This window comes from Mesoplodon densirostris, chromosome 2, assembly GCF_025265405.1.
Source record: "Mesoplodon densirostris isolate mMesDen1 chromosome 2, mMesDen1 primary haplotype, whole genome shotgun sequence".
NCBI lineage: Eukaryota > Metazoa > Chordata > Mammalia > Artiodactyla > Ziphiidae > Mesoplodon > Mesoplodon densirostris.
Window position 1 is genome coordinate 54,449,708 of NC_082662.1, and position 24,776 is coordinate 54,474,483.

At 36.8% G+C, this 24,776-nt stretch overlaps 1 protein-coding gene across 3 annotated transcripts in view; it reads left to right on the plus strand.

Annotated features, from left to right (window-relative positions):
- Positions 1-24,776, plus strand: part of PATJ (PATJ crumbs cell polarity complex component) — a 380,458-nt gene that overhangs the window by 97,266 nt on the left and 258,416 nt on the right. For all 3 annotated transcript variants that reach the window (XM_060089886.1, XM_060089883.1, XM_060089884.1), the window contains exons 18-21: positions 9,134-9,343; positions 13,469-13,585; positions 15,581-15,976; positions 21,510-21,633. In XM_060089886.1, coding sequence (XP_059945869.1) covers positions 9,134-9,343; positions 13,469-13,585; positions 15,581-15,976; positions 21,510-21,633 — 847 coding nt within the window. The remainder of the gene's footprint in view (positions 1-9,133; positions 9,344-13,468; positions 13,586-15,580; positions 15,977-21,509; positions 21,634-24,776) is intronic.

The following is a 24,776-nucleotide window of genomic DNA, read 5'->3' on the forward strand; positions in this document are numbered from 1 at the left end:
TCTCCTTCCTAAAAGTAAATGCTTAGCTTGTAGATCAAATCAGAATATGCTCTTTTAGTATAAATAATTACATCCTGCATTCTTAAACCAAAACTATTCTAGTGATTTTAATTCAAGTAATAGTCTCTGACATGTCTTTGTTGCTATCTAAAAATGGCAAAAAAAGTTGTTTTAATATTCCTTTTATGAAAAAGAGTATATGTATATATTTTGTTATATCTTGTTTTGATGGTATAATACTCAGAAGTTAGATATTGCGTAGTTAGTGGCATTTTTATGAGTTCTTAAAAGACATCACTAACTACAATTATACCATGTTTGTGAACAAAGTGTAGTCTTTTTCATTGCTGATGCTGTGTTTTGAATTAACTTCTGTCATTCCCTACTTTTTATAGTGGTTTTGTGAATGTTTTGGTAGAAATTAATGACAAATTTGACTCAAGATATTCTGTCAAATTTAGTTATAGAATTTTGGAGTTAGGGGAACAGATCACAACTGTCACATATCCAACTTTCTCATTTTACAATTGAAGAAACTGACTCAGAAAAATGAAGAACTTGTGAAACTGTACACAGTCAGGCTGGGGGTTCAAAACTTGTTCCTTGACTTCTAATTGACACCCATCCTACCACTAGTGGATTGAATAGCTGTCTTCCTTGTCTCTCTCTTATGTATATTTTCTTCTTTTTAGAAAAATCTTTGGATTCCTGTTTTCTGACTGACATCCTTCACAGTGGACATTTTAATTCATGCCAGCTGTGCATCAGAACTTCTGCAAATAACTGTTTTTTCCTTATGATGTGTACGTCTGTGTGTGTGTGTGTGTGTGTGTGTGTGTGTGTGTGTAAAAGAACATTTGCTTTGCCCTTCTTTGTACCCAATTCCTTCTTCTGCCTACCTCCAGGATGAAATAGCTAGCTGTCTCCCTTTTAAACTTAATGGTTTCTTTCTGTGTTCTCCATTTCAGTAACTTCCTTGGGATCTTATTTTAAAAATTATTTAGCTGTTAATCCATTTAGATTTTAACTTACTACTCTTTAGTTCAAAAAGTAATTGCCACATTTAAGAGTATACTCTTCAAACCTAGAACAAATTTATAGAGACAGAAAGCAAAATAGTCATTGGGGGGAAATGGGGACTCACTTAATGGATATAGAGTTTCAGTATGGGAAGATGAAAAATTTCTGGAGATGAATAGTGAAATGGGGGAATTCCCTGGCAGTCCAGCAGTTAGGACTCGGTGCTTTCACTGCGGTGGCCTGGGTTCAATCCCTTGTCAGGGAACTAAGATCCTGCAAGCTGCGCAGCACCGCCAAAAAAAAAAAAAAAAAAGTGGTGACGGTAGTACAACAATGTGAATGTACTTGCCACTGAACTGTACGCTTAAAAATGGTTAAAATGTAATAAGAACCTGCTGTATAAAAAAATAAATAAAATAAAATTTTAAAAAATGGTTAATATGGTAAATTTTGTTGTATTGGGCTCTTTGCTGCTTTCATAGTTTTCTCTCAGTTGACCATTATTAAGTTGGAGCAATTCTCTTATCAAGTAGTATGTGCTAGCTGCCTCATGTTATCCAGAAATTTATGGAGATCCTTTCAATTTATCTTTGAAACATAATTCCTCACACTAATGTGAATAACTATTTGTAGAGTGAAGCTCAGTAGCCCAATTCTGTAATAATGTCACCACAACATTGAATTCATTGGTTAGGAGATCTGATTTGTAGAGCGCTTTCTGTTTCACAGTTGTTTGAAGTTGTTTTTCTAGTCCTTCTTTGGAATCATTTCATTTTGGAGAAGGACTCATGCAATACAGGAGAGCAGGTATTTTGGTGTGGTGAGCTGTCTAACAGCACAGAACTTTAATGACATAGAATTAAGGCTGTATGAATGAACCGTATTTCCTCTCATGAGTTTACTGTAGGCCAACTTTATGTTTTATTGTACTCACTTGTCAATAAGTGTCAACATTATCAAAGGTAAGTAATTTGTACCCAAGTTTTTATCTGAAATAAACTATTGTCTATCTCTTTGCCATCCTATTGTGGTCACTACATTCTTATTCCATTATTTTTTTAAAGTGAAAATAAGCCTTTTAAAAATTTTAATTAATTTATTAAAAAAATTTTTTTGGGCTGCATTGGGTCTTAATTGCTGCGCGCGGGCTTTCTCTAGTTGCAGCAGGCGGGGGCTTCTCTTCATTGTGGTACACGGGTTTCTCATTGTGGTGGCTTCTCTTGTTGCGGAGTACGGGCTCTTGGCACTTGGGCTTCAGTAGTTGTGGCTCGTGGACTCTAGAGTGCAGGCTCAGTAGTTGTGGCGCACGGGCTTAGTTGCTCCGAGGCATGTGGGATCTTCCCAGACCAGGGATCGAACCCGTGTCCCCTGCATTGGCAGGTGGATTCTTAACCACTGCACCACCAGTGAAGTCCTCTTATTGAATTGTTTAACATTTTTAAAAGTTTGGGTGATAGAATAGATTTTTAAAATAAGAACAACCCAAAAGTTATCCTTCATTTTATTTTTTGTCTTTATTTTTTAATTTTAGTTTAAAAAATTTTTTATCTTTATTTTTATTTTTTGACTGTGCCATGCAGCATGCAGGATCTTAGTTCCCTGACCAGGGATCGAACCCACACCCCCTGTAGTGGAAGCGTGGAATCTTAACCACTGGACCGCCAGGGAAGTCCCGGTTATCCTTTATTTTGAATCCATGTAGTCAAGTCCTTGTAGCACCTTGATTTTTGTTTTCCTTTATTGGAGTAATACTACAAACATATAAATGTTGAATGTCAGAATTGTCCTTGGTGTATGTCTCATATTACTCTTATTTTAAAAATGCCTTATACTGAGGTATTGGCCAGTTTATTAAATGTGAGCACTTTCCTTCATGTTCATTTCCTCTGTCTCCTCTTTATGTAACATTTTCTGCTTCATGCCTTTCCACTGAGTTTGCCATGGTTGCTTACCTGTATTTGTAGTTTTCGTTTTGGAGCAGCTTTAAGACCAGAGCTCTCTACATCTTCTGGTTGATATCCTTGTCTCTGAGAGAGCCCAGTTTCAATTGAACCACCTCTCTGCCCCAGGTGACACTGCTGTACAGTGCTTTAGTTTATGTGAACCCTGATCTCTTTGATCTGTGGGAATGTACACAGATATTCATATAATACATTTTATAGACACTTCTGAACTTTGAATTCCATCCATTTGGGAATAAGGATTGTCACATGTTTGTATGTGTTCATGTGAAGGTGTCCAAAGGACACCAAAGGAATGGATTCTTGAGAACATTAAGTGTAAATTAAAATCTGGCAAACAAATGCATGTTTTAGCTGTCCATGGAGGCACACTGCACATTCTGTTCTAAATTTCATCAACTAGGTACCAACATATAAACCTCTAGTGGCCAAGTGTGGTACTTTAGGGACTCAGTTTTATACACTTTGGCAAGGTAATAAATATATATTCTAACAATTTGCCTTCTTTCAACATTCATTCATTTAGCAAATACTTACCTTAAGAAGCTGCATGACATAGTGGCTAACAGCATGAACTCTGGGGCTTAACTGGCTGGTTTAAATGCTGGTTCTACTACTTATCAACTGTGTGTTTTGGTTAAGTTATTTAATTTTCCTCTGCCTTAGTTTTCTCATCTGGAAAGTAGGGATAATAATGGAACCTACCTCATGTTGGTGTGAGGATTAATTAAATAGGTTCAATGAAGTAAGATATTTAGATCATGCCTGGCATGGCAAGACCTCAGTAAATGTTAACAGTTGTTGCTGTTATTCACATATGACAGGATGTAACCTTTGCCTTATAGCTGTACTTATAGTCCAGCAAGGAGAGAGAACCTAAATAGATTCAGTCATTTGATATTTCAGCTATTATTCAGTCCCTTCTCTGTGGCAGGCACTGTAGTCGGCCCTGGAAATAAAGTAGCAAATAAGCAAACATATCCTTGCTCTCATGAAGCTTATTTTTAGTAGGGAAGATGGTTAAAATAATTTCAGTAGAATGTCAAAAGAGTTGTAACAGGAAAAATGCAACATGCTATGTATACATCTAGCAGGAGGGCCTAACTTATTCTAAAAGGTCGAGGACAGTGAGGAAAATATATTATGACAAATGCTATAATGGAAGGTCTTTTTTTAGGTTTAGAGATAACCACAGAGTAGGAAGTGCTTGAGTCTTCTTTGGGAAGTCAGGGAAAGCCTCTCATTGGAGGAAACATGTGAGTTGACTCTGGTGGCACAGATACAGATAAGTGGCAGTGTGGCAGGAAAAACATTCCTGGCAGATGGAATGGTTTGTAGAGTATCGTGAAGCATACCAAAGCCTTCCACAGTCCTGAACTTCAGTAGTTCTGGATTGTTGGGACAATGTGTGGGGCAGGTTGGGGGTGAACAGTGGTACATGTGGGAAGAGCAAGGGGAGATGAGACTAAACTGCAGATCTGAAGGAATTTTTCTGCCCAAGAGCACTTTATCGTGAAGGCAGTGGCTGTCGCTGAAATATTTTACGCAGGGGAGGAATTGCAATCCCATTTTTTTTTTTTTTTTTTTTTTTTTTTTTTTTTGCGATACGCGGGCCTCTCACTGTTGTGGCCTCTCTCGTTGCGGAGCACAGGCTCCGGACGCGCAGGCTCAGCGGCCATGGCTCACGGGCCCAGCCGCTCTGCTGCATGTGGGATCTTCCCGGGCCAAGGCATGAACCCGTGTCCCCTGCATCGGCAGGCGGACTCTCAACCACTGTGCCACCAGGGAAGCCCTGCAATCCCATTTTTATCTTTAAAAATCATTATTTTCTCTCTGTAGACAATAGACTGAAGAGGGTAAGATTGGAGAAAGGTAGACCTTTGGGAAGACTGAAGCAGTTGCATAGGTGAGAAATAATGAGAAGCTGCACCAAGACAGTGCAGCAGAAATGTAGAGGAAGGATCGGATAGAAGAGACAGAAGGTCAATTGACGTGCCTTAGCCAGCAACCCAGTGAAAAGGTGAGAGAGAGCGAGTGAGTGCTTGGGTGTATGGCAGTGCCACTCAGGGACTATGGGAGGAGAGAAGTCTGTTTGTCACCTTGGATTTCCCCCAACATCGAAACTTCCTGTGTTTATAATGACTATCAAACATTAGTATCACTTCGAGAGACCTCAAAAATCCTCGTATGAGCTTTTCTTCAGGCACTTTTATTTACCTGTGAGACAGAGCAGTTAGATTGGTTCTCTTCGGATTTCATAGCTACATAGCGAGCAGAATTCAGGTTTAGAGCTCCTGTCTTCCCACGTAGCATTCTGATGAAAGTTGGCTGTGCCTAATTGATTGTAGGAGTTTTTAAGAGCTGTAGGGAATGACTTTCATAAATGGTTGAGTTAAAGAAGACATATAGGATACTGTTAGAACATGCGTAAGAAGATAAGGATTTTGAATAAATAGGAAAAAACATCTTTCAGAAGAGGAGAATGGCTTGCATAGTAAAAGATGATGTATCTTGTGTTCTGTGGTTGGTATTTAGTACCCCCTGTTGGCTGTTTAGTCTAAAACAACATCTTGATTCTTGAATACAATGTTCCTTATAGTGTTGTTTACCAAAACAAGAAAAACTAGAGATTTAAAAATTATGATAAAAGTTGATAAAAACTGATGGGGACTTGAAAAAATCTGGATAGGGTCTAGAAGTTGGGTAGAGGTCTTGAGAAATATCTTTATAACATTTTGTTGGATTTAACATGGGTGTGATATTGTAGACTACATTTTCGGAAAACAGACTTTTCTGATGAGAAGCAGTCTGGCTTTTAAGCATGTCGTATATGGCAAAGCCTCAAGAATAGTAGCCGCCCTGGTAGGCAGTAGCAGCTGCTGTTCTTCCATAGGGTGGCTACTACATGTGATGACCATGAAAGGAAATGACTGTTACTCATTAAAGCAACTCCATTTAGCTACGTGAGAGATCACCTGGTCAGAAAAGTCATCATAGAAAATGCAGTGGTGGGCTTCCCTGGTGGCGCAGTGGTTGAGAGTCCGCCTGCCGATGCAGGGGACATGGGTTCGTGCCCCGGTCCGGGAAGATCCCACATGCCGTGGAGCGGCTAGGTCCGTGAGCCATGGCCGCTGAGCCTGCACGTCCGGAGCCTGTGCTCCGCAACAGCAGAGGCCACAACAGTGAGAGGCCCACGTACCGCAAAAAAAAAAAAAAAAAAGAAAATGCAGTGGTGATTATTCATAATGGGGTATCTTCAGTAGTGGGTGGTTTGTCTTTTTTTAAGTGACCAAGAAGCTGCCGTTGGCTTCCTTCCTCCAGGAAAAGGGGTGGTAGATTGGATTTAGTGTTTAGAATAACTAGGAAGCCCAAGCCTGAATAAATTTTAGCAAGCAGGCACAGCTGGTACTAGTTTGCGGTCTAAAGAAGGTTGCATTTTGTATAAATAAGTGCTCACCATGATTTTTCTATAATAAGGGAAATCTATTAATCTATTTTCTATTTCCATTATTTCCTGGTAATCTTTCTTTGAAATGTTTCTAATTATCATTTCAACTGGTTGCATTTTGAAAACCAATTCACTATTTATTGGGGTAAAAAATAGTACTTTTTGATTAGGTGTTACATGAAACTGCAGAGATGGCTCACACCCACCCAGTGAAATCATTTATTTGCTTTTGGTGTATTTTACTGTTGCAGTTTTCTCTAAGAAAGTTTAGTAATTACTAATATGAAGTAATGCTAGCTGCTTTCTGTGCATTTCATGAAGGGAATAAGCTATTTTATAGTTTCCCTTCCCCCCCAATAAAAAAGCCTTCCATCAGAAACTGACAGCCTAAATGAAGGACATAATTGTACAGCTTATTTATTAGTGTGTCAAACTTAAAATGTAATGGTTTCATATTTCAGAATGAAAAAGTGTGTTGTGATTCATGGTTGCTGGTGACAAAATAGACAGCTCTTTTATATTACTGCACTGATCGCTGCTGATATCCCACTGTACTTTTTTTTTTTTTTTTTTTGGGTTCCTTATTGTTCTCTTCCTATGCAATAGCTCCCTCTACTTGAAAATATTGGTGTAATTATAGTTTAACACGGTACTTTATTAGTGAGTTCCCATGACTATTTTTACTTTCAATCCTCTTTATTAGTATGTGGTGTTATTACAACAGAGCATGTTAGAAATTTACCAAGAAACTCTTGACTTGGTAGTGGAAAAGCAAGATTTAGTTAAGGAAAGTAAAATAAGTTGTTTGAAGGCATTTTTCAAGGAATTTGCTCTATAGCCTTTGTTGATTTAAATATGGTATATTTGGTTAAGATTCCATGCAGTATTGAAAGTAAGCCTTGATGTCTACAACAGAGAGGTATAGAAAACTGCAGCAGAAACCTTCAAAAGAACCATCAGCCACTTCAAACAGACATAGCCTGGAACTTGGCAAATTCTCACTTTACTAATTCCAAAGTCTTACCATTCTAACACAAAACATAGTAGTTTCTACTTTCTCAGGAAGGGTTTAATAGAAACTAACAGTAGTAGAATCTCATGTTACTACATTTTGCCTTTATGGAACAGTATGTACATAATGAAACAGTAGGAGCAAAACAGACAAACCAAGCAAGTGATGTTAAGAGTGAGATTTATCTTTTTTCTCTCCCTTACAAAGTTTGAGGTTTAGTAATTGTATCATATACCTCCACCATTAGGACAAATAAGAGATTCTACTCAACCATAAGATTTCCACATGGATGTTTCTTTTCCATTCATAACCCTTTATTTCCAATTTGTTCTGATTATCATTATGGTGCAGAGCACAGTGGTTAAGCGAAGGGCTTAGGAGCCAGACTGTTTGAGTTTGAATCCTGGCTCTGCCACTCACCAGCTGGATGATCTTGGCATGTTTCCTTAACTTTCTGACCTTCAGTTTCCTCATTTGTAAAATACAGACAATAAATCTACCCACATCCTGGAATTTGTTGTAAGGATTAGCTGAATTAATGATTGTCAAGCACTTAGAACAGAGCCTGACACATAGTAAGTGTTATATACCAGTGTTTGTTGAATAAAATAAAAAATAATAGTGTGGCTATAAATTGGTTTTTATTAGCCAAATGTATTTATAGAGTGTCAGTGTTTTCTTCCATGCTTAATGAAAAGAAATATGGGGCCCTCCCAGTGGATGAGAGAGATTTGCACAATGATTTTGTTCATGAATTGATATTCAGTTCCTCTGTATTAGAATAATTCTCACCTAGGGGTACCTATACCATGTCATAATTTTAGGTTATGTTATTTTTAAACATACTTTTTAAAGGCAGTGGTATATGCCACGGTTTCCATGTCTTTTTGGAACTTAAGTGATTTAGCAAGAAGATTTTACACTGGTGAAATGCCTAAGAATGCAGTATCATTTCCCATAGTACACTACTTTTGGAGCCTACTTATTGCCCAAGAGCAATAATAGATGGGCTTGTCTTTGGTCCATAGTATGACTGTGCTTAAGGATGTCAGAGATTCTTTTCCAACTCTCCCCAGATCTGTGGTCCAACAAAATATCAATCATCAAAACTTTAAAAAAGAAATTTATATGTATTGAGCACTCAGACATGCAAATGAAGTTGTTAAGGTTATGTCTTTACCTTGATACAAGCTGATATTTGTGTGGATGTATAGAGTGATATTTTAATAGATTTTGGTTTTGGAAGAATACCACCAGGATACTGGACACATAAAGTAAATAGTCAAATGAGATTAATGAGTCAGACATACCCTTTTCTATTGTGCTTAGCTTTATTTGCACTTCACAGGTATTGCATTTTTTACAAATTGAAGGTTTGCAGCAACCCTGGGTCATTAGATGATGGTTAGCATTTTTTAGTAATAAGGTGTTTTTAAATTAAGGTATGACATTGTTTTTTTAGACATAATGTTATTGCACACTTTGTAGACTACAGTGTAAACATAACTTTTATATGCACTGGAGAAACCAAAAAACTTATGTGACTCACTTTACTGTGATATTCGCTTTATTGTAGTTGTCTGGAACCAAACCCACAATATCGCTGAGGTATAACTGTCCACATACTTGTCTTAAGGCTATATATTTGTTTTTAGGGAACTGACTCATCTTTCTTTTTTGCTTGATCCTTAGGACCCCTTAGATCCCACAAAGTCAGTGATTGTGATTCGCTCCCTGGTGGCAGATGGTGTGGCAGAAAGAGGCAGAGAACTATTACCTGGAGACCGCCTGGTCTCAGTCAATGAATACTGTTTGGACAACACCACACTTGCTGAAGCTGTGGAAGTGTTGAAAGCTGTGCCACCAGGCACTGTACACCTTGGCATCTGTAAGCCTTTGGTGGTAAGTGTCGAATTTTGTTAATATAGGAAATGATAATACTATATCATTATAGGATATTGATAATATCAATAGTTAAGAACATGGATTTTGCAGACAAATACACCTGGCTTCGAATCCCTGTTCCACTGCTTACTGTACATGCGTCTGTGCAAGTTTCTTAACGTCCTTGACTTAATTTTCAGAAAAAAATGTCTACCTCATAGGATTTTGAGGATTAAAGATGATATTTGTTAAGTGCTTATCAGCACATCACTACATCAGTGCTAGCTGCCAACATTACTATTCCTACTGCTACTACTTTTATCTTTATACTTTTAATACAGACTTCTAAGTTCTCATTACATTCCTTATGTTATAAATTAAAATAAGTATGTTTATGTGTTTTAACTTTCGTTTGGGCATGATGTCGAGATGACTTGGTAAGTTGAAATCTATTTAACCATATCTCAGTAAGATTTTAATATGCTTTTCTGACCATCAGTGTGCCTTGTAACCCCTAGCATCTAAACTCCGATATGGTCAAGCCATCCTGAAGTCATCTTATTGTTTAATCTCATGTACTATGTCAGATCACTGTTTGTTTTTCTTTTTCTTTTTCTTTTTCTTTTTTTTTTCCTGCAACTTCCCTAGATCACTGTTTCTGACTGAAGTATTAGTATTTATGGTGCTACTGAGGTTCCCCAATGTAAAAAAAATACTTGATGGTAATTTTCAAGCGGCATTAAAGTATTATTGAGTGCTTATATATGTCACTCAGTATTTTAAGCTCTTTACATGCACTAATTTAGTCATCACAGAAACTTTAAGAGGAGGTACTCCTCTTATTACCACTACTATGTATTGAGTTAGTCAAGTCACAGAGCTGAGTAACTTATGCAAAGTAATATAACTAGTAAGGAGGAGAGTTGGAATATAAACTCAGCAGAGTGGCTTCAGACCCTGTACTCTTAGTCACAATATGTTCCTATTCCAGTTTGTTGTCACATGTTTAGTTTCATGCTGCATGTCTGAAACAGATAGCATGGTTGTAGTAGAGTGTTGGACTGGATTTCAAGAAATCTGGGGCCTGTTTCTAACTTTACTAGAAGTTAGCCCAGTGGGTCTCAAATTCAATGATATGTGATAGATGTAAGAATCAGCTTGGAGATGGTTAAAATGCAGTTTCCCAGGTCCTACTCTCAGAGATTCTGATTTAGTGATTCTCGTGTGCTGTTCAGGAATCTGCCTCTTCAGTGAGTCACTGGCGTAGTTCTGATGCAGATTTTTTTCACTTTGAGAAACACTATACCAGTAATTCGATCATAGGTACAGCACTTTTCTGAGCCTACTTTTTCATTTCTGAAAAGACTAAAAAAGACTAGAGAATTCATAAGATTTTTCTTAACTCTAAAATTCTTTTATTCTGTGAAATATATTAGCACACTACAAGTGTTCATATAGATAAATAGGTATATAGATAGAGATCTGTCTATATAGATATTGTTACATATGTTCATTTATAGACATAGATAGAGTCATGTATTACGCATAGTATTTTTGCGTTGGGGAACCTCACATGACCTTCATATATTACTTTATTATTCTTCATATATTATACATCAAGATGCCTATATATTACACCTATCAGATACTTTAAACATTTTGAAATGGAATATAGCACATAGCTAAGTCAAGTTCCTGACTTTATATTGTGTATTTGGTATGTGAGTGTTGCCATAGTCAGTATATATCATGAGATACCCAGTTGGACTTTTGGACAAATTAAGGAGGGGAAACTTAATATTTTTATGGGACCTCATCTTGGTATTTTGGAAGGTGGCAAGAACTTTGTCTAGATTTTCCCTGATGATTATTTGTCTGATTATTTGGGTTACCAGAGAAAGTCCCAACTATTTATGATCTATAGGACCTAAACAGTGTGACTTTACTTTGAAGCAATTGAAGGAAGTCTCAGGCAGCGAGAACAGAACTTAGTAGCAACTGGCTGTGGATTCCTGTGCTATTTCTGGCAGAGGTAGAGCTGCACAGACCTCGGGACCTTGGAGCCTTGCTCTGAGAGGATTTTGGAACGCAGTAATTGTGAGGTGGACCTTTGCCTAGGCTTCCCTCAGTGAGTAGAAGGCTGCCAGGATGCTGGGGAGTAGGAGGCCAGTGAAGGAATGAGAGAAGGTCACTTTCAAGACTTAGTGATGATTCCACTAAAAATTTCTAAGTAATTCCTTCTTTAACATCTGGGTTCTTTTAGCAAAACTGTCTGTGAGCTGTAAATAGTGATGCATGGATCTTCTCTGAGGTCTCTCTATTTCTCTGTCTCTCTCTCTCATGGTCCAGTTGGTGGCCACTTATCTCATCACTTGATGTTTGCTGAGCATTTGCTTAGTCCTCAGGAGAACCGGAGAGTATGAATAAGAAGGTCCAAAGTCAAGTTGGAGCAGAAAGACTATGAATATGTTAACAGGAGAATAGAATTATTTTATTAAGTCTTGTACCATACAGATATGTACTATCTATATAATATAGGTGTTCTATAATCTTGCATTATAGTCTTATGTAGAAAGTTATTATCTGTATAGTTTCATGTTAACCAGAAACGTGACTTACTTTCTCTTTTCTACAAACTCACCTCAGATGTCACAGATAAAAAATGAGTGAACTGACTTTAAAAAGTATATTGCATCTTCAGAACCCACAGGACAGAGCTGGCAATGGAGTTCTTGAGCCAGACATCTGTGGGATTTTGCTTAGTTCTGTGATTTGCAAAGCTGTGTGTCCTTGGGCCAGTTATTTAACCTCACCAGCTCCCACTTGGGATCACAAATCATGGTAGCTGAGATCACAGGCTCTAGAGCCAGATAGCCAGGGCTCACATTCTGGGTGTGTAACTGGCTAGTTATGTACCTTTGAGCAAATTACTGTGCCTGTTACTCATCTGTAAAATGAGGTTAATAAGAGAACCTACTTCTTAGAATATATATTAATATATTAATAAATATATTAAATGAATTGATATATTTAAAGTGCTAAAACCTGTGCCTGTGAGATATATATCTATTTGATGTTATTTTCATGTAAATATAAAAATCCTGACCTAATAAAATTGCTGTAAAGATTAAGCTGAGACAAAGCACGTAAAAGTGTTTACCATAGATTTTGATATATAGCTAGGACTTGATAAATTGTAGCTGTGTTATTACCTGGGACTGATGCTGAGCTGGTGAGCACCACGATGATTGTCCCTCTTCTGATGGAGAGTGGCTACCCTGTGCCATTGTTAAATATTTTGAGTATCACCCTGTATAAACTTAGGCGTTTCTTAATATTAAGGTCTCTTCCTGGGAAAGTGATTTTTTCTTTAAGGAATACCTAAAAAGAACAAAAAGTTTGAGAAGCTTTGACCTGAACATGGCTTTTTTTGGTTATTAAAGAAAAATTTGGTCTAATAAAACAATTTATATAAATTTTATTGTGTACTTGCATTTATTGGAAAGATAAGAATTAATCTGAAAAGCTTTTGAAACTAAGATATTTTCTTCATTACAAAAATACTTCTTTGGGGCCTCCCTGGTGGCGCAAGTGGTTAAGAGTCCGCCTGCTGATGCAGGGGATACGGGTTCGTGCCCCGGTCTGGGAGGATCCCATATGCCGCGGAGCGGCTGGGCCCGTGAGCCATGGCCGCTGGGCCTGCGCATCCGGAGCCTGCGCATCCGGAGCCTGTGCTCCGCAACGGGAGAGGCCACAACAGTGAGAGGCCCACATACCGCAAAAAGAAAAAAAAAAAAAAAAAAAAAGTACTTCTTTGGTTACCACAGTTGGGGGCTGGGGTGGGCAAAATAGGTGAAGGTGGTCAAAAGATACAGATCTGCAGTTATAAGTCCTAAGGATGTAAGGTATAGCATGGTGACTATAGTTAACAGCACTGTATTGTATATTTGAAATTTGAATTGTTAACTAAACTTATTGTGGTGATTATTTTGCAACATATACATCTACCAAATCATTATGTTGTACACTTAAAACTAATATAATGTTATATGTCAATTAGAACTCAATAAAAAAAAAGTTTCATGGTTGACAAAAACAGTTCTTCAGTCATGCTAAAATAATTAAAAGTGCTTCTATTTTCAGGAAGGTGACAAAGAGGAAGAAAATCATATTTTACATTCAAACAATAATGAAGACAAGACTGAAATTTCAGGAACAGTTCATGATATAAATTCATCTTTAATACTTGAAGCACCCAAGGTATTTAGTACATTTATTTCCCAAGTAAACAGTTGCTATTATAAAGAAGACAAAAGCTTGTTCTCACTCTCATTTCTTGGCTAAATAGATACAAATTAAATAATGCCCCCCTTATTAATTTTTTTAATTGCAGATATTTATTTATTTTTGGCTGCAGTGCGTGACACGCTGGATCTTAGATCCCCAACTGGGGTCAAACCTGTGTCCCCTGCAGTGGAAGCGCAGATTCTTAACCCCTGGACCACCAGGGAAGTCCCTATTAATTTTTTTTAAACTGAAATCTTTTCTCTCTTTTATCACATTGCCTCCATATATGACATAGCCCAGGTATAAGGCATTTTCAAAGAACAAACATACCTCATTTTATATCACTAATATACTCTTAAAATTTTGAGGGTAGAACATATTTTTGAAAATAGACCTGCATTAAAAAAAAATGCTGTAGAATAAGAGCTATACAGAACTTCTTATTGAATACTTTCTAAAGAAAAGAGTTATTTAGTTAAACCTTACTTTATGCTTTAATATTAGAAAGTATATTTTGAAGCTTTTCCCTTTTTATTTTTAAAATGAATTGTGTTTATTTTGCTTCTTGCAGTTAGAGTATGGTTTTGCTTTACTTGATAACAACTGTCTTTTGATATTCTTTACATAGTTTGTTGACAGTGTCTAAAGCTGATATGTAGTCCTGTAACGTCCATTATATTTTTTTAGTTTAAACATTTTTTGTTACAATTTCATAACTGTGTGACATGTTTAAATATGCCTTCTAAATGCAGTTTTTTCTTTTTTTGAAATAACTAGGTTACAGTATTTGGTATAGTATATTAATTTAAAAGTGTCACTGCAATGATGTCTAGCTGCAAGTGAGGAAGCAATGGGAAGGAGTAGATTCATTTCAGGAATTTGCATTTATTGATACTTAATGAATAGGACTTAAAATAGGAAATGTCATTGATCCCTTAGAGGGAATTGGGCCTCATTGTGCCCAGCACCCTAAGGTGCCTTGGAGTTAGGTCAAAGGCTTAGCAGATCCATATATTCCTCAAATGTTACCTAGGAACTCAACAAAGTTTCTGCTCATGCATGACTATCTAGCTTCAGTTTTATGTACTTGCTCTTCTGATTAGTGAAGTATGAATTAACTGAAGAGCATACTGTATTCATTCCTTTTGTTTTATATTATTAATTCAGATGCAAAAATAAATTTCTATTAAGTGGTATATTATAAAAGAGTCATACTCAAAGTAGTTGAGACATATTCCCCATATCTTCAGTTTATAGAGAATGTTTTGTAAACATTCAAATAACCATTAATTTCTTTTTAGTTACATAAACCTGAAAATCCTGACCTTTTAAGTCTTTGCTTTCTTAAGTGATAGTATGAAGTACATCCATATTTATGTGTTATTATTATTATTATTATTTTTTTTTTTTTGCGGTATGTGGGCCTCTCACTGTTGTGGCCTCTCCCGTTGTGGAGCACAGGCTCCGGACGCGCAGGCTCAGCGGCCATGGCTCACGGGCCTAGCCGCTCCGCAGCATGTGGGATCTTCCCAGACCGGGGTACGAACCCGTGTCCCCTGCATCGGCAGGTGGACTCTCAACCACTGCGCCACCAGGGAAGCCCCTATGTATTATTTTTTATATGAGATGCAGGAGTTAAATATTCAATGTAGCAATTTAACGAAATTCCTATTTCTGACTAAGATTTTAAGGCAGTTGATGTATAGTGAACCTTTCAGACTAGTCAGTCACCTTGGCAAAGGCAGATTTTTGCCTCTTGTCGTTTGCTTCTTTTCAGGGTGAGGCTTGTGTGGCAGTGAGATTGTATTTCTTCTCATTTGTAATGGAGAGCTGTCAGGTTAACCATGCATTGTCATATAATAATGTCATTGCAGTTATGTCAGGGGTTAATTTTCCAGTTAATGTGTAGGGTGTAGCTTTAATACAGACGTAGTTTAAAGTTTTTTTTTTTACAATTTTTATTCACAGGGATTTAGAGATGAGCCCTATTTTAAAGAAGAGCTTGTGGATGAGCCATTTCTACATTTGGGAAAGGCTTTCCAGTCCCAACAAAAAGAGATAGACAATAGTAAGGAGGCCTGGGAAATGCTTGAATTTATGGCTCCTAGATTGCAGGAAATGGATGAAGAAAGAGAAATGCTTGTTGATGAAGAATATGAGCTCTATCAAAACCACTTACAGTCCATGGAATCGTATCCCTCACCTCACATTCAAGAGGCTGCTCCTGTTCTATCCATGAAGGAGCTTCACTTTGGTACACAGTGGTACCAGGATTGTGAACTGCCTGAGCCTCAAGAAGCCAGGTCCATGATGAGCGTGTATTCCCAGGAGATGCAGCAGTGTGGCTATAGCACTGAAAAGATGGTAAGGGATTAGAACACATCTTACACATCCTCCCTGACTCCTCCTGAACAAAATTCAATGGATCTTTTCATCATTAATCATTTTTTCCAAAATGTACCATACAGTGTGTGTTGCTTTAAGTAAACCTCATCATTTCTGTATTATGTAACTTCTGGCTGGAGTCAATAAACTGTAGTTGCCTTGCTTTTATGGTGGGTTTTATTTTTTTTACCTTGCTTTTTTAGTGATGCTTTTCTTCTCATTACCGATTTCAAGGAAGAGTTATTTTGCCATTTGTGATTTTTTTAAAAAAAATTCTCTCACGGAGACACAGCTCTGTATTTCTCACATGATGTATTTGTCAAGGAAAATCAAGGCAAAATTGATTAAATATTTATTGTTGTTTCTGTCTTGCATATCCACACTGTTCTCTGTATTATATATGATACTAAATAGAAAGTCACTGAACTCTAGAAGATTATCTTTACATTTATGATACTACCTGTTGACAACTTGGCAGGAAAGCATTATATTTTAATAGGTTTGCCCTCGCTATTAAATCATCAATAAGTTTTTTTAAAAATAAAATTAGAGTTAACTGGTCACCAGTTGGAATCTTTCATTAGGGATATTTTTAATGTTTTATTTTTGTTTGTTTATTTCTTTCCCCAAATTAACTTCCAAGCAATGAAAAGAAAGTTTTTGTATGGGGTACATAGCAGAGTGTTCAGGTGCAGTACGGTGCCCTCCTCACTGAGGTCAGCAACTTCCCTGCAGTGATGTGCAAAGTAGCCTTCATTTGCTCTCTCACAGGCAGATAGAGCTGGGTTTTTTCCTTGCCTCCCTTAGATCTTCCTACATTTATCCTTTTTGCAGATGCTTGTGGGTTCCTCTGCTATGCAAGATGCTGTATTTATATATTTAAGGAACCCCAGAGGATTACCCCTGGTAGTGGACTCTGGGCAGTCTACTAGCGAACGGATATTTGGGATTATGTGACTAATGTGGGAAGAGGTGACATCGAATCACCTGGTATGTTGCCACTGACATTGGTTCTTTCTACCTCAGCCAGTCCCACTCCTATGTCTATAAGTGCTTGACCTCAAACAGAATAGTCAGTTATATGAAGCAAGTTAGTAATTGCAGATTATTGAATATTCATAAATACTGCCTTGTTATGGTGTTTTTGTCCATAAAAATAAATTTTTCTATTTACCCCAATATAAGGCAACCTAAAATATAGGCCCATTTTAATATACAAACTTGTAGGGATATAGATGAAATAGTCAAATGTATATTAATAATATTTACTTTATAAATTTACTTAAGCATTCCTATTTTAAAACCTATAAAATATCAAATTTTTTGCCTGTTCTCACATTTAGTGATAGAATTTTATTCAAATTCTTTCAATGCATATTAATGCCAGAATCTATATTACTACTAGAATTTAATTACTTTTTGATCTTACAACACTGTTCTTCAACTATACCATCTTCATTTTCATCTAGGTTGTTTCAGATACAGTAATTTTTGAATCCATGTTGTCGGTCAAAATTTTATTCTGATCTCAAGCATCATTTGCATAATATTTGGTTTTAAAAAAAATCCCTCTTCTAAGTTTATATTGATGATTTTCACAGTGTAACCACTGCCTCTATTGTTTATCAAAGTGCTCTTTATAAAGCTTGTTTAAACAGCATTCAGTGCTCACAGTTTGAAGGACATGCATCTTAATTACTAACTGTTAAATTTCCCAGCTTTCTTATTCTGTGAGGTAACATGTATAGTCTCCCTAAACTGGCACTGATTAAGATTGTTTCAGCCCTAATGTGTCTTACCTAAACAGTGTTTTATCGTCTTTAAATAATTATATGTTCTTGCTTTGAGCATTAACTCTTTTTTTAATTTTTAATTTTTACTGAAATATAGTTGATTTACAATGTGTTAATTACTGCTGTACAGCAAAGTGATTAGCTATACATATATATACACATTTTTAAATATTCTTTTCCATTATGGAAAAGAATATAAAATATCATCATAAGATATTGACTCTAGTTCTCTGTGCTATACAGTAGGACCTTGTTGTTTATCCATTCTATATATAAAAGCTTACGTCTGCTAACCCCAGCCTTCCACTCCATCTCTCCCTAAACCCCTCCCCTTTGACAACCACGAGTCTGTTCTCTATGTCCATGATTCTGTTTCTGTTTCATAGATAGGTTCATTTGTGTCATATTTTAGATTCCACATATAAGTGATATCATACGGTATTTGTCTTTCTCTTTCTGACCTAGTTCACTTAGTATGATCATCTCTAGGTCCATCCATGTTGCTGCAGATGGCATTATTTCATTCTTTTTTATGGCTGACTAACATTCCATTGTATATATGTGCCACATCTTCTCTATCCATTCATCTGTTGATAGACATTTAGGTTGTTTCCACGTCTTGGCTACTGTGAATAGTGCTGCTGTGAACATAGGGGTTCATGCATCTTTTTGAATTAGAGTTTTGCCCGGATATATGGGCATTAGCTCTTTTCCTCCCTTCCCCACACCCAGCAGTGTTGACAGTGTATGGGAGGAAAACCCCTTTTTCCTCTACCCTCCTAGGTTCCTCTGGCTGGGGCCCTGGAAATTAAACTGACAAAAGACAGATTAAGAAAAGAAAAACCATTTATTAACACCTGCCTCATGCATATATCAGTGATGATTCACTCAGTGGAGGGAGGGGTTAGAACTTGGGCTTATACAGCATCTTAACAAAGGACAGTGAACTTGTAGAGAAGTAACAAGACAAAGGAAAAGGGATTTAGGCTTTTAGGGTCAGCATACTGTGGGAAGGGAAATATATGGGGGGAATTGATGGAAGATAAGGATTGTTTTAGTAAGGTTTGTCATGTACATCTCTCTTAGTGCCATCTCTGAGCTGAAGAGTCTAGAGTTGTCTCTGGTGATTGAGAAGCAGGGGAGGATAGGGAGCTTTTCTGAGTTCACTCTTTTTCTTCAGTTCAAAATAATCCTTATGCCAAAGTGGCATATTTCTAGGTGGAATATTCTGATCCCCTGTAACAGTTGTACCCACATGATCAGGATGGGCTTGGATCTTTATTTGCCTTTCTCTCATTATGGTGGATCCAGTGACGATACTTTATTATCTAACAAAATAAGCCCTGAGTGGGTGGATTTTAAAAACACAGTGAAATACCTTACAAATATGTAATTCCCAATACTCTTCTATTTAGAGGGTGCCCTCCAAAAAGGTAGAGGAACATTATCACTTCTGTCTTCATTGTAATATCCATTTGGGGTTACAGATATAGCTATATTTGTGGAGTGCAAACCCAACTACTTATAAGTTTATCATTCTCTACCACCCTGTTACTCCATTTTAGTTGAAGGGTGAAGCCATCAAGATTTATAGATCTGGTTCTTTATTTTTAATTGTGATAAAATACACATTACATAAAGTTGACCTTTTAAGCATTTTTAGGCTTATAGTTCTTGTGGCATTAATACACTCACATTATTGTACAACCATTACCACCATCCATCTCCAGAACTTTTTCATCTTCCCAAATTGAAACTCTGTACACACTAAGCAATAACTGCTTATTCTCACCTTCCCTCCTCCTCTGGCAACCAACCACAATTCTACTTTCTGTCTCTAAAAATTTGACTACTCAAAGCACCTCATGTAAGTGGAATCATACAATATTTATCCTTTTGTGTCTGGCTTATTTCACTTAGCATGATGTCTTCAAGGTTCATACATGTAGCGTGTCAGCATTTTCTCACTTTTTGAGCCTGAATAACATTCCACTGAAGGTACACATACCACCTTTTGTTTACTCATTCATCAGCTGATGGACATCTGGGCTGTTTCTATCTTTGGCTATTGTGAACAATGCTGCTGTGGACACTGGTATACAAATATTTGTTCAAAAACCAAATTTTGGGTGCTCTCCACCCAGAAGTGAAATTGCAAGATCATATGGTAATTCTGTTTAATTTCTTTTAGGAATCATCGTACTGTTTTCCATAGAAGCTGTACCATTTTCATTTCTGCTAGCAATGCACAGGTTTTCTAATTTCTCCACATGCTCACCAACAGTTGTTTTCTGTTTTTTAAATAGGTGTGAAGTGGCAGCTCACTGTGGTTTTGATTTGTATTTCTCTGTTAGTGACCTTGAGCCGCTTTTCATATGCTTATTGGCGATCTTCAAATATCCTTTGGAGAAATGTCTAAGTCCTTTGCCCTTTTTTAAAATATCTGATTCTTTTTGCCTGAGGATTAGTTACCTGAGAATAATTTTGTGTTTTTATTTTCTTCTCTATTTAGAAAAAAAACTGAATTGATTTTTCTAAAGATTTAACCTTTCATACCCACTGTATTGAAATCTCAGATTTAGGCATCAATTCTTATTCCTCAGTTACATAATTGCCATTTACTTGAAAAAAAAATCCAGACAGTTCAAAAATTGTTGTAAAATTTCTTCTTTTTAAGTACTCAGTGGCTGCCACCTCCTCCTGACACCCTTCTCTAGTAAGTTCTTATTTTATTCTAGGCAACTAAGTAGTCATATTTCCTTTCTCACCTCTTTTTAATATTTGAGTTGAATTCTATGTACTGTAGCCTCCTTTGGGTATCTGATACAGTTATATACTCAATTATATTCATAATCTATTTGATAAAATCTAACAGTATTTGGTACATCAGTTTATGAGAGGTCCTTTTCTTATTGAAGTATGACCAGTATAACCATGAAAAAACATGGACTGTTGTAAAAAATATAATTCATTTTTTTTGTTTCGAACAACCTAAATTTCCAACAATAGAGAATAACATAGTGTTACTCACCTTAAACGAGTTAAGGTAAATGCCTACGGTGACCATAATGTTGTCATTTAATTTCATGCATATAAATGTTTTTTAAATATCATAATAAAATACATCAATGAAAATTGTATGTTCTGGAAGATTGTAACTTTGGAAAACCATAAAAGACGTGTGTAAATGGAAGACAAGGAAAATGTAATAACTTTTCACTGTGCTTACCTGTAGGTTTTAGGTTCGGGGAACAGGTTGTTCACTAGGCAGATAAGAGTGTCAGGGAGGGCATAGCAAAGGCTTAGAACTATGAAAATTCACTAGGTGTTTCCAGATCAGCAATGAAGCTATTTAAGTTGTGATCCATCATGATCCAGGACATAATGAGTATCAACCATTGACCTTGCTTAACTTGATAGATCTTTTATTCCTCTGCCTTGGTGAATGTTTATTTAAATCTACTTATTAATGTTTATAAAACAATTTTTTTTGGTAAAAAATCCAGTGTTTGGAAAAAACAGATTTTACTAGCCTGTACTCTTACAGATACTAAGTTACTAACATTTGTTACTGCTTACCACAGTATAAACCGTTACTTGAGAAGGCTTGTATGCAGGGCCAGTTTTCCGCTATCATTATGATCTGGATTGAACAACATTATGGTGTTCCACATTTTATCATAAAGTACTAATGCATTTCTGTTTTTCTTCCTCTTGAGATGAAAGAAAACTTTGGCATCGATTCCCTATCCTCCATACCCTCAACCGAAGGAAACAGTCAACAAAGCAGATTTGATGATCTGGAAAATCTTAATTCGTTAACGAAAAGTAGTCTGGATTTAGGTTTGTGATTTTTGTTTCTCATAAACACAAATTACATTATTTTGCAATCTTTCAGTTTTATTTGTATATATGATGAATTTTACTCTCACATTTTCATTCATTATAATGTTTTGAATTGAAATCTGCTTACTAATTAATCTGCTTCAAAATATCTGGAAAAATAACATGAATCATATTTCAACTTAGAGCTTTCAGATTCTGTTTTCTGAGAGAGCTGCATTTTCCCTGCCTCATTTTGCTTTTTATTAGCTTTATGGATTAAGACTAAAACTACTGCCTTATGCCAAATCTGAAATAAGTCTCTACTAATATATATTAAAATCTCTGATGCTATTAAGTGATACTGTTAGCTTGTTGAATGGGGTTGTTAAATATTAATAAAGAGAGACATATTTTAAACATTTATGAAACATTTTTATAGCCATATATTACAGTTAATTTTGGTACATTAATAACTTAGTTTCCATTAAAGAATCCTAAAAGTATAGTGCTTCTCCTTGCCTCTTCCCATATTGATTCTTATATAGTTTTGAAAACTTGACTTTAAAAAATGATCTTTCCTCATCTAACACTGCAATATTTAATGTCATAATATTAAGATCCTTAGGTGAGCCTGGTAAGTTCTTTCATAGCATTGGGATTTATAGAGCCATTGTTCAGGATTTATGCTGTCCTTCACCTGTTTTGACTCTACTTATAGGAAAAGTCTTTCTCTGTGGGCAGTTCTTGTGTTGTATGGTAATATGCTGTTAGAAGAGAGAGATAGCTATAGAAAAGTTATGTAACTGTTTTTTATGAATTCAACATTCTGTCAAGTAAAAATCTAAAGAATGGAATTCTTAATGTGGTTAAAGATTGAAAGCATCTATGAGATGATAACAATTGCCAGTTCCCTGCAGGTCAGAACACATCATGAATAGTTAATTTAAAAAGAAAATTAGGATAGTCAATTTTGAATATCTAAGATTAAATGAGCCTATTCAATTTTTCATAAGGTATAACTGATTGTGACTAGGAGAAAAATGGGATTTTTCACCAAAACTCTCCCGGTATACTATTTTTTTTTAATTCACCACATTTCTGTATCCTATGACTATTAAATACTTAGAGAAGATTTATGGCACAAATGAATTCATAAATGAACTAATGGTCCATATCTGTTTGATTGCCGTTGATACTTTATAGCCATATAAGCTCTAATTTGGACCAGATAATTCTGTTATAGAGGGCTTACCTGTGCGTTGAAAGATGTTCACAGCCTTCCTGCCTCTGCCTTCTAGCCCTAGATTCAGTGGTATTCCCAGTCATGATCAAAATCAAAATGTCTTCAGACATTGTCAAATGTCCCTTGGGAGACAAAATTGCCCTGGTTGAGAACCATTCACTGTTTTATACTGTCAGGATTGAAAGGCATAGACTAGAAATATGGGGTGGGTGTTTGTGAGGAAGGGCAGTGGAGTTGGGAAAAAGATAGGGAAAGGGATTTTGTCCTCATGGGATGATCCAGTCTTCCTCTGAGCCCTCCTCTGGGTATCATCTAAGTGACTCCAAAGTTATTTCCTCTGCCTTCTGCTGCCTGTATGAGTTTCCTAGGGCTGTTGTAACAAACAGCCACAAACTTGGTGGCTTAAAACAGCAGAAGTTAATTCTCTCACCGTTCTGGAGTCCAGAAGTCCTAAATTAAGTTGCTGTGCTCCTTCTGAGAGCTCTAGGGAAGAATCCGTTCTTTTCCTTGTCCAGCTTCAGGTGGCTCCAGCGTCCTTTGGCTCGCGGCTGCATCATTCTAATCTCTGCCTCCGTCCTCACGTGGCCCTCTCCTCTTCTCCCTATCCATGTCTTCTCTTCTTCTCTCTCTTACAAGGACACCTGCTGTTGGATTCAGGGCCCACTTGGATAATCCAGGATGGTCTCATTTCAAGACACTTAATTTAATTACATCTGCAAAGCCCTTTTTTCCATATAAGTTCTCATTTATAGGTTCTATGGCAGGGATATATATATATATATTTTAGGTGGGCCATCATTCAACCCACCATACTGCCTTAATCTAATATCTGACAAGGCCCTGGGAATTTATTTTTGGAGATTATAGCTTTAGGAATTAAGCTATGCTTGTATACCTTAGGCCTGTCCTCACTAGAAGAGTGTTCATAACCACATGCTTTTTGGAAAAATTTTTGAGAGCTGCCAGAATGCTGTGTGGCAGGTGTGAGTACTTGGGTTAGTGCTAACCATGGATGGACTAAGAAATTATTGGTACAGAGTCAGTATAATTTCAGTCCCAAGCCCCTCAGTACTAAGCCATTAACCTGCTGTGTCACCAGGCAAGCCTCCCGCTTCTCCAAGCCCCTCCACTTCTTCAGCTGTAAAATGATGGAATTGGGCTAAGTGTTCTGTGGGGCCTCTTTCAAATCTGTAGCCCTTTGACCACTCTGTTAGTAACAGACAATTTTAGATTTACTTATGAGCAGTTACATTAAAAATTATTTTTGAGAACCTATGTGTAAAGGGCTATTTTTGACTCTGTACTTAATCTAAAAGTAGGTTTCCTCAAAGAGCCTATGCTCTTCACGGGCTGTGAAACTAAACCTAGAAATTAGCATAATTAATAATGTAAAGCATGCAAGATAAATGTCAAATCAGTAATACATTTAGTGTTAAGAGATTTCAGAAGATTTCAGACAGAAAGTAGTTCTGTTCCCCAGTCTTTGGTCTAGCCTGGAGTGGGCCTCCAGTGAACCTGGATGAATTTCTATCATTGCACGCAGAGTCAGGCACACTTGCGTATTTGCATGCCTGTCTATTACCATAAGCTTCTGGAGGGCAAGGCTCATACCTGATTATGTTACCATAGTGGGTGCTCAAGAAATATTTCTTGAATGAGAAGGTGATGTGCTGCTCCTGTGTGGTGATTTAACAGCATACCGATTCCCTACTTTTTTTTTTTTTCCAGTTGCTAAGTTGTGCAGAAACGCCCTCTCTTCTCTACTTGGATTCTTCTTGCCTTTATTTTGTTTATCTTTCTATTCGTGCACCTCACTAAGTATAAACCTTTTGGAAATTTCCCCCATTTCTCTCCTATAAGCTTTAACTTCCATTTATCTAGGAACCTTTTTTTTAAACTTCCCTGGGGACTTCTCTCG